The sequence below is a fragment of the Eschscholzia californica genome, unplaced genomic scaffold (assembly GCF_041429995.1).
Source record: "Eschscholzia californica isolate CP2 unplaced genomic scaffold, dmEscCali1.0.p SCAF_3, whole genome shotgun sequence".
Classification (NCBI taxonomy): Eukaryota; Viridiplantae; Streptophyta; class Magnoliopsida; order Ranunculales; family Papaveraceae; genus Eschscholzia; species Eschscholzia californica.
In genome coordinates, this window is record NW_028238420.1 from 34783343 (window position 1) to 34801475 (window position 18133).

The 18133-nt window shown below is 37.8% G+C and overlaps 2 protein-coding genes across 3 annotated transcripts; one reads left to right on the forward strand and one right to left on the reverse strand.

Annotated features, from left to right (window-relative positions):
* Positions 1-2317: 2317 nt before the first annotated feature.
* On the forward strand, positions 2318-6922 carry LOC147549786 (GTPase LSG1-1-like). The gene is made up of 7 exons (XM_086666650.1): positions 2318-2893; positions 2986-3087; positions 3208-3294; positions 3547-3640; positions 4406-4462; positions 5364-5443; positions 5543-6922. Exons 1-7 carry the CDS (start codon positions 2673-2675, stop codon positions 6669-6671), a joined length of 1770 nt encoding a protein of 589 aa, XP_086522776.1. The 5' UTR covers positions 2318-2672; the 3' UTR covers positions 6672-6922.
* Positions 6923-7894: 972 nt separating this feature from the next.
* LOC147549787 (TatD related DNase) lies at positions 7895-12403 on the reverse strand. 2 transcript variants are annotated; one of them, XM_086666651.1, is made up of 12 exons: positions 12261-12357; positions 12102-12122; positions 11897-11997; positions 11763-11820; positions 11639-11682; positions 11483-11563; positions 11029-11099; positions 10834-10944; positions 10449-10531; positions 9645-9861; positions 8751-8834; positions 7895-8212 (listed from the first exon to the last, which is right to left on the reverse strand). In XM_086666651.1, exons 1-12 carry the CDS (start codon positions 12280-12282, stop codon positions 8149-8151), a joined length of 957 nt encoding a protein of 318 aa, XP_086522777.1. In that variant the 5' UTR covers positions 12283-12357; the 3' UTR covers positions 7895-8148. The 2 variants fall into 2 exon arrangements, with proteins under 2 accessions (XP_086522777.1, XP_086522778.1); XM_086666652.1 differs by lacking the exon at positions 12102-12122 and having other exon boundaries at positions 12244-12403.
* Positions 12404-18133: the final 5730 nt, after the last annotated feature.

An 18133-nucleotide genomic window follows, 5' to 3' on the forward strand; every position in this document is an offset into this window, starting at 1 on the left:
GTTGATGATTTAGCAAGAAAAGAGAGCTCATCCAAATCATTTTCAAATTAGTAATTATGCATTTTTGCAGGGTTGTTGTCTTTTGATGCATTTACAATGTTCGTGTTGTTTCTTGTCTGTTTATGAAGCAGAAATAATATGCCTTTGTTTGAATTCCATTTGCTACAACTGTACTGAAAATGTCGCTTGGAGCAACTTGGAAGGTACCCCGGACCACATCAGATAAGTATTGTGGTTAGGGCCCACCACCCTCCAAAGGAAAATTATATGGTGATGGCTTTGCAGTTGGCAGAGAGAAAACATGCTTAGGGCCCATCATCCTCCAAAAGAAAATTATATGGTGATGGCTTATCAGTTGGCAGAGAAAAAAGGTGGAAGAGATCGGAAGACAGAGCAAGGTAGATAGGTATAGCGCTGGAAATTCTGTCCATGGGCCCGAACCCGTCCACAGGAACCCGAAGCCGTAATTGACCATGGGCACCCGAGGCCCGTCTCGAGCACAACCCGCCCAGCCCACTATGGGCGGGATCGGGTTCAAACCCCTACCCGACCCCCCCTCCCACGCCGAGCCCATTGATACTAGGGGAGGAGTGGCCGACAAATTGATACTACCCAAAAACCAATGTCTAAAATTGAAACTTGGTGTGGGTCCAATAGTAAAGCTTCCCCTTCTTGAGATCAATGTGAGAAATGCCCTCCTATATGTAAACTTCATCGTTTGCCAACTTTTCGTGAACTCAAAGTTGTGTGACTAAGCAACTAAGGTAAAACTTTCTCACAAGTTCTTATAGGTAGTCCCCACGCTGCCCCTTCATAGTCGATAAAGGTGAGGAATGCTCTTATAAGAGGTTGTAGGCCATCCATGTGTGCTGAATCAAATCATGTGCACTTCGTGCATGCAACTTAAAACTTTCAGCTACCTTACAAAATGGAGTTTACCCGATGCCTGATTTGCCTGGGTGGGCCTAGCGTACCGGGAAGAAAAGGAAAGGGCCTTCGCCCGAGTGGTCAAGGAGCATAATTACCCAACCCGCCCGTGCCCGAACCCAAGTCACCCGTGGGTGCCATACCCGCTTGATTCCCACCCCTACATAGGTAGATAGGCAGACGGCAAAGAGAGTCTGGGAGATGAAATCTTATATAAAGGACGCTTTAGATGTGTGCGTGTTCTTGTTAAAAGTGCATTCTGTCAAACTGGATTTACTGACAGTATTTCCAATGCAAAACTTAAAAAAATGGTCATGTCTCGATTCAAATTCTTTCTTGATAGTATAATTGAGATCTTCAATTCAAAAGCATCTTAGAATTAAAGCATCTCTAAAGCAACACCCAGTCTCAGAAACTTTGAGCCACGTAAGATTTTTAGAATTTTTTTTTTCTAAAAGTTATCTCAAATGCAAGGCTTAATTTGGATATCAAGTCACCTGTTGGTACCATACCCGCCCGATCCCACCCCTAAGTAGATAGGCAGATCGCAAAGAGAGTGTAGAGAGTAGTGGTGGCCAACGGGCCGTGTCGTGGCGGCACGACCCGTTTAACAGTTGTGGCGTGTTAGACACGTCACAGACACGACTTTGAGTCGTGCCGTGTCGTTCCCAAACCATATAGTCTGGGCACAGAAACGCCCCATGGCAACGGCACAACCGTTGCTGTGCCGTTTCCGTGGGGGTTCTGGCCGTTGTTGTGTTGGGTCGTGGCTAATGGGCCAGTTGTTTCCAAACGTAATAAAATGAACCACTAAATAATTTTCAAGTCAAACGTTGTGATCTTTGTTTAAACTTTAGAATCTATGTTTATTTTATTACTTAATAATATTTTTAACTATTGATTTTATTAATTAATAACTATTTTCAACAAAATAATAATAATATTTTGTAAATTAAGTACCCTTTTCTAATGTGATAGAGTGTCGTGACGGGTTAGGAACACCATGGGCCGTGGCGGGTCGTGTTTTCGTTCTTGACGTGTCGTCGTTGACGGGTCTGGGAGCTTAAAATCCCAGACCTACCCACGGGTCGCTTGACCCGTGACGGGTCGGCACACGACGTTCCTTGCCGTGCCGTTTCCGGACCGACACGACCAGTTGGCCTCCAATCCATTAGTAGAGAGTATAATTCAAATGTTCAATCCAAAAGCATTTTAGAATTAGAGCATCTCTAAAGCAACACCCTGTCTAAGAAACTTTGAGCTACATAAGATTTTTAGAGGTTTTTTCTTAAAAACTATCTCAAATGTCAAATTGGACTTCTAGATTTTTGTTAATTCCAAAAAGGCCCTCACATCCTCTTCTTATTAGCTATCAGCCCCTTGTTTTAACAAAGTTCTAATACAAGGACAAAGTTAAAACGGTTAGAGATTGGGCTTGATAAAAGTGGTGGTGCCCATATCTATCCCCCTCTAAAACCCTCAATATTCACCGTTATAACGGTAACAGAGTCATCTCCTTACGCATTTCGCTGCGTAATCAAAAAATTCTGAAGCTCTCCGCGTCGGCGGCTATTCAGAAGAAGAGGCTTCTTTCTCATATAAAAAACACAACTCCTCCATCGACGAAGCTCAACCTCTCTTCTAGAGAGAGAGAGAAGTTAGAGAGAGAAAAAGTATTAACTGCTCCATTTCAGGAGGTGATTTCTAGGGTTTGTGTTTGGATATTTTTATCTTGAATTAGAACGATGGGGAAGAACGAGAAAACAGGACTAGGGAGAGCCCTAGTTAAGAAACATAATCAAATGATTCAACAAATCAAAGAGAAAGGTCGTTATTACAGAAAACAAGAAAATAAAGTTCTTGAATCTGTAACTGAAGTTACCGATATCGATGCTATCATCGAACGCGCCGACGAAGCTGAACGTAACTATAACGTTGATAATCAAACTGACTTCCCCATTAGCTTGTAAGAATTAATCCATCGCCTCTACGAGAAAAACCCTAAATTTCTAATCTTTTGGGATGATATATTGGTGATGTTGATTGTTTTTGGTGTAGGGATCCGAGTTCTAGTGAAAACAACTTGACACCTGAAGAGTTGAGAGAGCAACAGAAAAATGAGGAAGCTTTATATGCTAGTAGTCTTCAAGTTCCTCGAAGGTAGCTAAATTGGATTTCTCATTTATACTGTAAATATGAATTAGGGTTTATTCTGCTTGTATGAATCTGTAAGTTATGATTTCAAATTGTGAATTAGGGTTTTTTGTTGCTTATTTGTAGGCCACCATGGACTCCAGGGATGTCGGTTGATCAGCTTGATTTTAATGAAAAACAAGCTTTCTTAGTCTGGCGTAGAAGTCTTGCCAGGTACTGTTTAATCATCTTTTTTCCTGTTTTGAGTTTTCGATTTTCTTTTCGAAGCTTTATACCTGATTATTACAGTTTGAATTAGAAAGAATGAAAGTACAAAATTGATTACTTTGTCAATTTTTTTGTTGTTGAAATATACTGGCTTTTCATGATAATGACGAATTACTAAACTTTTACTGTGGCATTTGTCATTGTTACTATCTTATGGAAGTGAATTATGTTTATTATGTGACTTATGTTTCATTTCAGACTAGAGGAAAATGATAAGCTCGTTCTTACTCCATTTGAGAAGAACTTGGATATCTGGAGACAGTTATGGCGAGTTCTTGAACGAAGTGATTTGGTAAGTTACCGTATTATGATTCATTGTGTTTGTTACTCCAATAAGTAGGTGTTTTTTTAATATGTTTTCGCTAGAAGTTCCCTTTTTTGTTTTAACTTGTTCGATCATTTTGGAGTTTTGGAGTTTGATCTGGTACTGTTTTGAGTAGTCTGTTTTGTGGAAGCTCCTACTTCTTACACATATCACTTCCACGAGTTTTGTTTAGATTTGTTCTGTCATATAGTTAATGTTTCTGTGACTTCTATTTTGTTTCAACTTAACTTTGCCCAAATTAACTGCTACGCAAAATGGTTATGAACCTCGTAGTAGTTTAGCATACTGAAACTGCCTCTGGTCTCCTGTTTGTTGTAAGCTTATTACAAGCATTGATTGATTTTGGTTGTGTAGTATAATATTCCTTTAGTTTCTTCATGTGTTCTAGCCTTTCTTATTCTTATGAAACCAGCTTTTAATATCTTTATCCAAATGCCAATAATCAAGTATGATCTTTGTAAATTGAGGATATTATTAAAAACAATATCTCGTATGCCTTCTCTCCTCGTGTGCAGGGCCGTTAGTGATAATATCTATATTGTATCTTGGAAAGGCTTTGATTTTTGTTATAAAACGTATGTTGCAAAGAAGTACGCAAAATTTAGATCGCAAGTGATCTTGTTCTTTTATCTCATTGTAGTATATCACTGTACTTTTTTTTTCTGGTGTTGCCCCGGATATGTTTAATTGAATTCCCCGGTGAAGGTCTAACATCATCTTTTTTCCAACCAGCTTGTGATGGTAGTTGATGCTCGTGATCCACTTTTCTATCGGTGCCCTGATCTTGAGGTAGTTCCTTGGATTCTCTCCTTTACATAACTAATACGACCTAAGCAAATTCAAATGCTATTCGACTACTAACGTCCTTAATATTATCTATGTATTCAAAAGAGTAACTAATAACTTTTTTGTTCTGCACAAACCTCTTAAATTTGTGAAGGATTGAGTACTTCACTTTTCAATAACGAATTAGACGAGGCTGAAATTTAACAAATTAAATGAAGCTGAAAATTGTTGTATGAGACAGGAAAGCTAAAAGAAAATTCTAATTTTCTCTTTCAATTATGGCATGAAATGTTGCTTGTTATTTGGTTACTCGGCCTTTTTTCTTTAAGGTAGACAGATCTTCTACCTAAAAAAAACTTCGAAAATGTCAAAAGATGTAAGCTAATCTAGCTAAATCGACGAATTGGAGAAACTGGAAGGAAAAAATGACAAAATGTGTCACTGTGACAAGTAATGACACTCTTTCTTGTCCAGACATCTGGAAGACTGGAACCCTTGTTCATCTAAATATTCACAAGACAGATCAGCGTCAGCTGATTAGATTCCATATCTCCAATCAGCTTCATCAAACAAAAATTGGATATATGTTACTCCTTCAAAGTTAAATTTATCTAGCATTTTTGTTCATACTCAACTAGCTAAGAGGTGAGGGTAAGAGTATGAATGTAACACCTGTGAATAGAAAAATAAAAGATAACCATGGAACTTGTCTGGTTCTTTATTTTATTCTATTTAGGTTTCCGTGTTGTTATTTAAAAACACTGTATATACGGTGTTAGAAGGCTTTGGAGATCCAGAGATTTAAGAAATGAAAATTATAGGTTTGCAGAGTCATAATTAGATGTTTTCCTCCAGTACTAAATTCAAAGGTACGACTGATACTGACCAAAGTATGGCTATTTAGGCATATGCACGAGAAATTGATGAACACAAGGAAACGTTGCTCCTTGTGAACAAGGCCGATCTTTTACCAGTTGCAGTCAGGTACATATACTCCTGAATCCTGATGTCCAATCTTAACCAATATATTCTACAGGTCTTACTTGAATCTTTTCATGATTATTCTGAACTTTTCTTTTGCAGGGAAAGATGGGCGAAGTATTTCCACGAAAATGGAATTCTTTTCCTATTCTGGTCAGCAAAAGCTGCCACTGCTGCTTTAGAAGGAAAACCGCTAAAAGGATTCGAGGAGCAAATCACATCAAACAAGTCAGATAATCAGATTGACACCAAAATTTATGGCCGAGACGAGCTTTTAGCCCGCTTACAATCTGAAGCAGAGGCTATAGCTTCAATCAGAAGAGACACTAGTTCCTCCAGCTTGCCCAGTACCGGAAATCACGCAAGTAAACATGTAATTGTCGGATTTGTTGGTTACCCTAATGTCGGGAAGAGTTCAACCATTAATGCCTTGGTTGGCGAAAAGCGAACTGGTGTAACCTCAACTCCAGGGAAGACGAAACATTTCCAGACATTGATAATATCTGAAGAACTGATGCTTTGTGATTGTCCTGGTTTAGTTTTCCCATCTTTCACAAGCTCAAGGTATGAGATGATTGCGTCTGGAGTTCTTCCAATCGACAGGATGACCCAACATAGAGAAGCTGTTCAAGTTGTAGCGAATCGTGTTCCAAGGAATCTCATTGAGAATGTCTATAACATCAAGCTACCCAAACCGAAGACTTATGAACTTCAATCTAGACCTCCTCTTGCATCAGAGTTGCTTAGAGCTTACTGTGCTTCTCGTGGTTATGTCGGGTCTAGTGGGCTTCCAGATGAAACTAAAGCGTCTCGTATAATCTTAAAAGACTACCTCGACGGAAAACTGCCTCACTATGAGATGCCTCCTGGGGTTGAGTCTGATGAGGAGATAGAATTTGGATCAAGTTCATTAACTGCAGATGATGACTCAGATTCATCTGATGATGAAGATTCTTCAGCTGTAGAAGAAAGCGGAAGTAATGCTAATTTAGATCAGATGCTGGATGATCTTGGGTCTTTTGATATTTCAAGCGGTTTAGCTCCAACAAAGACTGCTCCAGTCAGGAAGAAGCAGGCAACTGCTACATCATCTTATAAACACCACAAGAAGCCTCAGAAGAAAAAAGATCGATCATGGAGAGTTGGACATGACCAAGGTGGAAACGACTTAGGCGATGGAATGCCAGTGGTAAGAGTCTACCAGAAGGCAGTAAATCTGGGGCCATCTTAAGCTAGTAAGTTTCAGTTAGTCGCTCTTGTGATGCCATCGTCATTTTGGTGATCAGTACCTGGCCCACGATGAAGGCGTAATTTAGTTTTTATTTTTGATAGTTTATTCCATATATATGCATTTTGTTGAATTTTAAATATGGACTGTTGTCAGTTATTTGCAATTTGGGAAGTACTGTACTAGCCTATGTTTGAAAAGATGTCTCAAGGAACTTACACTATAGGATATGTTATTTATTTTTTCTTTGCCCAGTTTTTCCTGTATTTTCTCATTTCTTATGATGTGAGTAGATATAATCTAAAAGATACTGTGATTTCTTCGTTGATGAATCCAAGAGACTAAACATAGGACTTTCCATATCTATAATAGTCTTTTCAAAAGCTCTTATCCAAGGAATGAAATTTCGGTTTCGATGGAAACTTCGGTCGATCCAAAAGTAGACACGTTTCGTGGAAACGTTTCGGTCTGTGTGCAAATTTTACAAATTTGCGGAATGATAAAACAGTTCTAAAACAATTAAGTTTGGTATTAATCTGCAATAAAACAACTAGTTTAGGGGATAAATTGAGTTATTTAACTCTATTAGTATCAAAACAGTTAAGTTAGGTGCTTATCTGCGATTAAACAGTTAGTTTAGGGGGTACATTATCAGATAAAAACCTAAAACAGTTAGTTTACGGGTCCAATCTGCTATAATAGTAATAGTTAGGGGGCTAACCAGAAATAAAACATAACATTCTTGTTTTGTAGTAAAAATTGTTTTCCCCTTAAATACAATTCTTAATCCCTATTTCGACTTCTCAGCCGAAACCGACTGTTCCCTCTTCATCTCTCTCTCTCAAATCGGAATTTGAAGTTAAAGATCACCTAAAGAAGAGAAGAATCTCTTGAAGAACAAAATATTTGAGAAGGAGTAGTCAAGAAAGATGGAACAAATTAACAGAAAGGTAGAAGATAAACGACTAAGGTATCATACGAGTTATGATTTTAGAATATTTCGAAACCCTAAACTTAAATCTCTGTTTCGAAATTTCGTGTCAGATTTCGGTGGAAATTTCGTTTCGGTGATGTGAATTTCGGACATGTTTCGGTCATTTCGACCGAAATATGTCGACATTTTATTCCTTGCTCTTATCGATTTAGGAGTTCCCTAAGTAACATTCTCCGACTTTGAATTTCAAAACTAGCAATCAGTTTCCACATAAATAGTATCCATTACACTTGACCAAAATCATGAACTACATTATTTGAATGGTTTGACTTCCAAGGTTCAAGGTATAAAACTTCTTTACATATTCCAACAAAACTTGATCTCGACATTTGGTAAGTCAGTTGTAACTTCTGTGTGAATCAGTATCTTTTTGGATAGAAATAACTTCAAGCGGACGTATAGGCACATACTTTAGAGAAAGATTTTAAAAAAAAAAGTCCACTGAAGCATGAGATTTCCACTCGAAAGATGGTTGATGGGTGAGTATTATTCGTGGCCTTTGTCTAAAAGAGCATCTGCCTTTGAGTCCAAATCATGAGGAAAGAAGACCCTGCAAGTTCAAGTAATAATGTTTAGAGAAAAACTCAATCTTCAGCTCAGAAATCAGGGCACCTGTATACCTAGAGCATGCATGAGAGTTCATGAATATCATATAGATGCCTGTGTAAGAGAAAATAGATGAGACACGGTCTTTTAGGGTCACTTCCCGAATGACTCCCAACACTTACCAAATCGCCTGATGGGCCCTCCATATATTGACCTATACAGTTTTGCCCCAGTTGTTTGGTAGTCTATATATGGGGGCCAGACAGGCAGTTGGTCAAATTTTGCGACCTCTTTGGCGATTTAACCCTTTCATAATGACAGTGAAGTAAAATATAACCGAAAACTTAGTTTACATTTGATTGTTTACAGTACAAGCATTAATCTAAAATCTCATGTCAGTATTGAGGATGGTAATCTTTTTATAAGATCTGATGCCACTGTACGGGAATTTGCAGGGTATAGTTCGAACATCCGCAGATTCCTTATCTTACTTTTCAGCAAATCACATAAAATACCAAAGAACTAAAAGACCCTTGGATTACCTGCAAGTGTTGTTGTATATAGTCTTACTCAATTGCTCAATGTCACCAGTACCTTTACAGCCAGCAACCACCTCAAGAACTTGCCTAGAAAGATATCATTTCATTCAGATATTAAATGAACCATGAATTTAAAGGGGAAGATATGCAATAAATAAATTCAGTAATTAAAATCCGCAAACCTCTTTCTGCTTCCCCAAATATGTTATTTAACATGTAAATGAGACCAGAAACCAATTTACCAATTTGAATAACCTTAAAAGAAACTTAGCATCTAAGTAATGTTGGGGATGAGAAAATTAACCTACAACTCTAAGCAAATCATTTGATGATATATGTGTGAGAATAGTCCCACATGGGACAAGGGTACTCCAGTAACCACTAATATAATATCTAGGTCATCTCCACTCATTTGCAATTGGTTTTGAGTAGGACGACCACAAATTTAACATGGTATTAGAGCTACGCCAGACGTGATAGGCCATACATGTTCCACGGCACCCAATAAAACATATGTTTAGGCTCATAAAGATCCACACCTGAGGGGGCGTGCGAGAATAGTCGCATGTGGGAACAGGGTTATCAAGTAACCAAGAATATAATATTTAGGTCCCCTCCACAAATAGCTAATTGGTTTTTAGTTGGATGGCCACAAAACTAACAATAAGATCAGAGAGTTAACTGCAGGACAAAAACTTGTGATCAAAATTCTCCAGATGTGTTTGCAGTCATGTGGATATATGGAGGCCCAGCTTGCAAATACCCCGATCGAACTACTATATGAGATATGTACATACATACATACATACATACATATATATATATATATATATATATATATATATATATATATATATATATATAATATTCACATCATTCAGTAAAGGGCCCACTTACTTGACTAAACAGGGTTCATTGCGACCTTTAACAAGGCACTCGGTGTCGTACTTCTCTTTCTTCTTAGAAGGCCATGTAGATTTTACAAGTTTGATTCCTGCATGAGTGTTCTTGATGTCACAGTATGGTGAGTCAGTCTCAATCATCATCCTCTCAATAGGGATACCTTTTACAACATCGAGATTTTCGGCAGTCTTCAAAGAGCAGCCATTTACACCTGCTAGCCCAAAAAGATGAGATTGAATATCAAACTCACCTAGTACTGAAACAAAATCATATTAAAGAGAAGGAAAAAAAAACAGACAAAGTTAGTTCTTCTGGTCGCAAGCTTTTGTTCCCGGCCAAACGATTATGGTTTCATGTACATTATGCACATTAAATCTGAACCACAGTTGACAATTTTTGTTGCATATAACTCTTCATCGACAGGCTCCTGATTAATGACCTTTACACAGCACAAAGAAAACCATATTGACTGGAATTACCCTATGGAATCTCCTATACCGAAATTAATGTAACTAGATAAAATGGTAATTTGCCACTTGGTTCTATACATTTGGATTTAAGGATAAAGACATTAGCTAAGATTCATAAATAGGTCCAGCTGGGATGGATAAGATTTAATGATTAAGTAGGTTATTTATAATGTAGATGATGTAGATGCTGAGCTCAGATGAATACCATCCTGTCCATCCAATACTTTAAATGTCTAAAGATACTATTAAAATTTCTAGAATTTTGTTTCTCAAATAATAGGAAGGTTGAAGTAAATAACGTAAAATCCATTACACACGAGTCAATCACCTATAAATACGTCACTAAATGAAAGGAGCTTATCACAGTCCTCTTTGCTACCAGTGAATGAATGAACAACCCCGCCTGGGAACCTGTCAGAGTAAGAATAAATTTGATCAGTCCATCCATATAATAAGACATGTATGTGTACAAGCGAAAAGTAGCTTAGGAACGCCAATATAACTACAAACGGATCCTAGTCTTAATACAATTACATATACCTGCTTGTAACAACACGACAAAACTAAAAAAGAGAGAATACTTCTTTGCCTAAGAATTTCCTAGTTGCTAAACACCAACAAAGGGGATTATATTAGATTAACGCAATATAAAAAGAACTGCGATCATGGTAAAATATTTCATTAGTAGGGCCAACGACATCAAGCAAACTAACCTCTCCTTATTTCGAGTAAGGATTTCACAAAAATCTTCAGCAGCAGCACGCATGTGCAAGAACATGGGCAGCTTCACAGCATCCGCTAATTCAAATTGCTTCTCAAAATACCTATTTTAAGCAACATGCGCATTGCCAAACTAGTGACGAGGACAAAAAGGAATAAATCAAATAAGAAACTCCAGCTTTACATACTTTTTCTGAACATCAGCTGGGCAGAACTGGAGCCTGTCATAATCCAACCCACATTCACCGATTGCCACTACCTACATCAGAAAAGTCTCAGGATCAACATTTCCAGCGAAGCCCATGGCGGGCATAAAGCCCTCAATATGTAAGGTAAAATCTTGTTGGAAGGCACGGTGAATTTTGTACGATGTGGCGCTAATGCTAAAACCTTTATTGAGCATTACTTCAACGATTTCAAGGGAACTACTAAATGGACTATTTTGGGTGCCCGATATGGTAAGCGAGTTTAGATAGGAAAAATGTACACAGAGAACCAAAAATGTATGTTGAAATTTTACATGTAATAACATATGGTAATTAATTGTTTTCAGCATAATTGATTTGGGTATAAATCTTGAATTCCAACAACAAAGACAACAAGTGATTTGAGTAACTGATGAGAAAGAGAGAAAAGAAGAACCTTCCCCTTCTCAATTCCTTCCTTAGCCAATGACACAAGGGCCTGGAAATGCTTCTCTGAGTCCCCACTATCCTCAAATTCCTGCATAAAACAGACAGAGACATGGATAGAATGCATCGAAGAGAGAGAGAGAGAGAGAGAGAGAGAGAGAGAGACCTTGCATCTGGTAGGATGCACACCAACTGTACAGAAAAGTCTCCCTGCATATCAAAATGAACAAGGAATCTTGACTAAGAAGGATGAGAGAAGAAGAAGAGGCAAAATAGAACTAGAGACAAACCATCAGTTTCAGCAATGGCTAGAGCTTCCTTTGATTCCTCAAGAGATCCACCAGTTACCTAGCCAATATCAGAATTCATTAGTGTTACCAATACAAATATGTAAAAGGAAATGCTGAATAAGTAATTAGCTTACAATAATTCGATCAACACCAGAACTCCAAGCCCTAGCTAGAACAGTAGCAATATCTCCAATATGACATTGTTTTCCATGGTAAAGCCCTTTGAACATTCCATCTACGCCCAAAACTAAACTTATCAGTTCCACGACAACAAAAACAACAAATAAATTCGGAACTGTATTCTTGATTGCAGATAAAGTGTTTGTTAAATTGTCTCACCTGTGAAGTTAACCGCTATATCTGTTCAAAATCGATAGGGGAGGAGAGAGAAAGAGAGTGTTGATCAGATGGGCATATATGGGCGCTGAAAACATGAAGAAATGGAAAAAGAAGTGTAAAATGTGAGGAGCAGTGGGAGTACGGAAATGGGTTACTTGCCTATCATCCGTACAGGCGCCATGGTCAACCAACAGAGAAGCTCCAACTCCCAGTAGAGAGAGAAGAGAAGAGAGAGTCTAGGCTGCGCTGCGCCTAACAGGATTTCACAGTAACAGCAACTATCTCAGCCATGGATGCATACATTATTTTCATTTAGTTAAAATGGTCCCCCTAATTTGTAATCAACTTCATTTTAGGACCCCTATTTTCATTTAGTTAAAAATCATCCCCCTCATCTAAAGACCATCAATCAACTTAACAATTCATTTTTTCATTCGCTTTACTATGCTTAACCTAAACTTAATTCTCATTTATTCTTACTATCTTCTCTGACATCTCATAAGTGGTTTGCGACGATCGACCCCACGTTGTTTGAAAATGGGCATCATTGTGCATGCACACCTTAGGAAGCTCGACCTAACGTGATGTCAATGGCGTGATCATAGATCCAACAGTATACGCGGACTCGAAGAATGTTCGAAAGCACTTACGTCGTAAATTTGGGACGTAATAAACCACAACAGCGTTAGCCAAGAGGGATCTACCGCGCCCTACGGACGCGGTGGGAACCTAGTATATATATATATACAAGAGAATGAGAAATTCCCTAAATCCATAGCAATTAAGTAAATACCAATGAGTAATTAACTGAACTCATAGCAATGCAGTAAACTCATAAAGAATAAAATGAAAGTAGAACTTACCTGAAGAAATCTAGTAGAAATATGAGAAATAGAACTGGAAGAACAAAACCAAATGAGTAATCTTAAACATATAAATACAAATATGCAATTAAGTAAACCCATAGCAATCCAAGACATTGGGAACGGAGGGTATTCGTGGTCCTGCCGAAGGAAGATGAAACTGAAGAGAGAGGAAGGATTTCCTGTTGATTTGGGGAACCAGATGAGAAGAAGTGATTTGCATCCTTGTAACGCTCCAAAGGGAGTAATTGATCGTCAAAGAGGGATGCCCTATTTTGGTCGATGTTAGGGTGGATTGAAAACAAAAAATGAAATCAAGCGTTTCTCTTAAACTTAAAAAAAAAAAAAAAAAATTTCTTAAAAATTAAGCGTTTCTCTAAAAATCAAGCATGTGGGGAGGGGCATGGGGGTATCATTCATTTTGTTTTAATGGCCTGTATTTACTACAGGGAAATCAAGCGTGTGGGCGTTTCTTGATTAAAAATCTGATGGCTACAACTAAATGATAAAATATTGGGTGGTAGATTAGCAATGGGGTATTTTTACTTTGTTTCATTGAGTGAGTGATCCAATTATGATTTTTTAGGGTAGGTAATAGATCTAATGGTCAAAACTTAATGAAAAACACAACGAATGATCGGATTTGTCTTTCGACTTGTCCCAGTCAGCAAAAAATTTTGCGTTTTATATAATAGATATGATAGAATGTGTTTTTTTTTGGTTCATGGTAGAATTTGTTTTATGTTCTATTATATTCAATTAAAGGGTCCCAATACAACTAAGTTTTTATTACATTTAATTTATAAAATGTACGTTCAACATTTGGTTGCTCAAGTGGTTGAAAGTGTTGACGTAAACTCAAAAATCCTGACATTCCCTGAAGAGGTGAAATCCATGGTTTATCATAGTCGTAGTCGATTTCTCAAAAAATAAATAAAAATTAGTTATCCAAGTGGTTGATAGTGTTGACATAAACTCTAAAGTCCTAGAGGTCCCAAATTTAATTGCCTTAAAAGATCGACAAAATATCATAGCATGATCATTTTCTTTTGTTGAAATCTTAGCATGACCATAGGTTCACATGTCACTGTATGATCCTAGATGTTGTAGAAATGAATTTTGCTGTATATACATGTCTAGGTGTATACACATGCCCCGTGAATACATGACGCGCATGACTCCAAACAATTTGAGTATAGACAATGGGGTCCGTGAACATTGTGGCACATGCACACCCGACGTATGTTGTGGAAACGGTCTATAAGTATTACTGATACATCATCAAACCACGTTAAATTCTAGCTCGTCAATTCTCACAACGACGTTAGCCAAAAGGGATCTACCGCGTCCGTAAGACGCGGTGGACACCTAGTTTGTCAAAAAATTATTGAATAAAATAATTGATGTGAAGTTAAAAATTCATAACACTTTGTTTAGAAAGGGAACCATAAAAATGCTCTTACGCCAAATATAAATGTTCACAGTGGAACACAATATTTCCAGTAAATAAAACAATATTTAAATGTACATTGAAAACAAATAAGGGTTATTTCCCAAATGGCCCCCAAGTTTGTGACCAGTTTCCTGCCTGACCCCCTACTTTAGCAATAATTTCCGTATAGCCCCCTTTTTTCGTTATCTTTAACATTTCGTTACTCTCTCTCCTCCATCTCATGTTCTCTCTCTGTCGCATCATCTTAGCACGACACATCCTCATCTTCTCCGGCAGGGGTCGCCGGCCGGCGACCTTCAAAATTTTTTTTTTCCTCTCTCTCTAAAAAATTAAAAAAAAATTTTAAAAAAAATCCTCTCCTCTCTCTCTCTCTAAACTCCGGCGAAGGGGGTTTCCCTTCGCCGGAGGGTCTGTTCGTGATGGCTGTCTGTTCATCACGAACATACCATGATCTGGTCTATTCGTGATGAACAGACCTTCCGGCGAAGGGAAACCCCCTTCGCCGGAGTTTAGAGAGAGAGAGAGAGGAGAGAATTTAAAAAAAAAAAAAAAAATTTAGAGAGAGAAAAAAAAATTGAAGGTCGGCGGCCGGAAATTTGGCTGGCCGGCGACCCCTGCCGGAGAAGATGATGATGTGTCGTGCTAAGATGATGTGGCAGAGAGAGAAAATGAGATGGAGAGGAGAAAGTAACGGAATGTTAAAGATAACGGAAAAAGTGGGCCATACGGGAATTATTGCTAAAGTAGGGGACCAGGCAGGAAGCTGGTCACAAAGTTGGGGGCCATTTGGGAAATAACCCAACAAATAAAATAAATTTATAAAAGAACTTTATTATAAACCACATTTGTTGTAGTATTTGGTTCAGCTTGAGGAAGTAATACATGTAACTTGGTGGTGGAAGTAATACATGTAACTTGGTGGTGGAAGTGCATCTTGATAAAGCCACGTATAACTTGTCAATGACTAAATACAGGAGTACCCAAATCAATCCCGACAAATTTAACAGATTGACACTACGATTAATTATTGTCATCCCATAAGCTAGTTTAACTGAAAATTGGCGTCTGTTGAATTGGAAGTTGAAGTCTGAAGAGGTAGGCGTTAGAGAAATTCTCGGAATAAACACCAAGTTACCAACTTTATCTCCATTTAAGATTTTCGCTTCTATCACACGATGTTCACATCTTACAACCATCAACCGTGTGCCATTACACAATCCATCTTTTGGGAAAAGATTTCGTAAAAACATTATGGGACACCCAACTTTTAAATCTAACTTAAAAGGTGGAAATCCTACAGGATTTTGAGAATTAAGAAACATATTAGGATAGCGAACATCTAAAGCGTAGTTGTTAGCTTCGCTTTCCTCCATTTTATCTGCAGCAAGGTAAGTTACTACTTCTCCTAGAGATATACTCAAAGCTGCGTCGTTGATTACAGATACATCTTCATTGCGTGCAACAAGAATTGCTTTCTCAGTCAAATATTCTGTTGTTACAGTTCCATTAACATGTAACTCAGGATAGATAGCTGAAATAAGTTCATGGAGACTTCGACTTCTATTAATAGATGTTGGTAAGTCTAGGATCTCTTGTGGATTTGTCTCAACCTACAAAAAGTGAAAAGATACCTTGCAAGTTCATATATTATATATGTATGTCGAAAAAAATTCATAAATAATTTGTATTTAAAGACCTCGAGTAAGAAGTTCGCAAAATTTTGGTGTCCAGGTTCATCAGATCTTAATCTCATGTTTTGAGCAAGGGTTAACACATTAATCGCATGCCAAAGAGGTGATCTTCGTAGTGAAGCCCCAACTATCTGTTCACTTACACCTTTTTGGAATATAGGAAGTATTTGACGAAAATCACCACCTAAAACAACTGTTATACCTCCGAAAGGTCTATTGTCATCAGGAACATCTTGAAGAGTGCGACTAACGGCCTCAATACAATACCTATGTTTCATTGGTACTTCATTCCATATAATAAATTTCGTTTCCTTCAATAACTCAGCACGTGGTAATTATTTACTGACGTTACACATTGAATCTTCGTGTACATTCAAAGGAATACGAAATGTTGAGTGAGCAACTCTAGGAGATCCTTGAGTTGATTAATATTGTTGTCGGAAGTCTGACCAAAGAACAATAACTCGTCCGCAAACATAAGATGGCTAATTGATGGCGCATACCTGTTTATCTTCAGACCCGTATATAAACCTCTAGTTTCATAGTTCGTCACTAACCGAGTTAGTGTTTCTGAGCATAAGATAAATAAGTACGGGCTTAGCGGACAACCTTGTCTCAAACCTCTTTCGCTTCTGAAATTCCCTTTGGGTCTACCATTTAAGAGAATAGAGTAAGAAGTTGAGCATACACAACTCACAATCAGGCTATGCGTCTTACCGCTAATTCCAAATCTGGTTAACACTTCACTCGAGAAGTTTCAAATGACCTTGTCATATGCTTTCTCTATGTCGACTTTGAGTGCAAATGCTCCATTTTTCACCGTAGTTATCTTTAAAGAATGAAACATTTCTTGAGCAATAATTAAATTATCAGAAATTCGTCGACCCGGCCAAAAGCATTTTGCACTAATGAAACCATCCCGACAACAATGGTCTGATCCGATTTGTAATGATCTTAGTAATTACTCTATATAAGACATTACATAGTGCAATTAGTCTAAAGTCAATAGGATTCTCAGGAGTCTGAACTTTTGGGATTAAAGCAATATGTGTGTGATTCAGAGTACCTGGAATCTCCCCGGTTTCAAAAATGCCTTGTATCTGGTTAGTTACGTCATCCCCCACTATTCGCCAACACTTCTTGTAGAATAAAGTTGGATATCTGTCTGGTGCTGGAGTTTTATAAGACTTCATGTTCTTGATTACATCCCATATCTCTTCTTTGTTAGGTGGTTTACTTAATAGATTACTTTCTTCATTCTGTAATGGAGTTTCGGACAACACTAATGAATCTGGAATATCTGTTACTCCTTTCTCCCTTGTGAACCTGTAAAAATAATCAGCAAATCTATTAGCAATTTTAACTTGGTTTGAAGTCTAGGTTTGATTCTCCATTCTGATGGCAAAAATATTGTTCTTTTTCCTTCGATTCAAGACAGATAGATGAAGAATTTTGTGTTTCTATCATTGTCTTGAATCCACTGTTTCTTTGCTCTCTGGCTCCAAAATTTCTCCTCCATTTGATACAGTTTTGCAAGTTTTGTCTATACTTTTTCCTCTTCTTCTATTGTTTCTGTTGATGGTATTTTCATTTGAATCTCCAATAAGATTCTCTTGTATTCTTCAATTTGATAAAATAAATTGCCCACATTATTCCTACTCCATTCTTTCAATCGATTTGTAAGTATCGGCAATTTGTCAATAACCCTTCCATTTATCGCCGCCCATTCATTTTCCATCATCCCCTCAAAATCTCTTTGTTGTAACCAATGAGATTCAAATCGAAAAGAAGGTTTTCCATTAGGTTTGTTTCTATTTAATTTCAAGACGATAGGTGCATGGTCACTTTCAATCCTTGGCAGATGTTTCACACGTGCCTCTGGGAATCTAATTCTCCAATCTGACAGAGCTAAAGCTCTATCGAGTCGTTCTCTGACGTGAGTCGTTTCTCTCCTACCATTCACCCATGTGTAAGCGGGGCCAGAATATCCCAAGTCCCCAAGTTCACAAATGTGTGTATGAAATG

Excerpts from the sequence above, each read along its gene's own strand:
- LOC147549786 (XM_086666650.1), top strand. The coding sequence starts at position 2,673 with ATGGGGAAGAACGAGAAAACAGGACTAGGGAGAGCCCTAGTTAAGAAA. Across the intron at positions 3,295-3,546 it reads TGGCGTAGAAGTCTTGCCAG|ACTAGAGGAAAATGATAAGC; the intron begins GTACTGTTTAAT and ends GTTTCATTTCAG. Across the intron at positions 5,444-5,542 it reads CTTTTACCAGTTGCAGTCAG|GGAAAGATGGGCGAAGTATT; the intron begins GTACATATACTC and ends TTTCTTTTGCAG.
- LOC147549787 (XM_086666651.1), bottom strand. The coding sequence starts at position 12,282 with ATGGCGCCTGTACGGATGATAG. Across the intron at positions 10,532-10,833 it reads CTTACTCGAAATAAGGAGAG|GTTCCCAGGCGGGGTTGTTC; the intron begins GTTAGTTTGCTT and ends TTACTCTGACAG. Across the intron at positions 8,213-8,750 it reads ATATACAACAACACTTGCAG|GGTCTTCTTTCCTCATGATT; the intron begins GTAATCCAAGGG and ends TTGAACTTGCAG.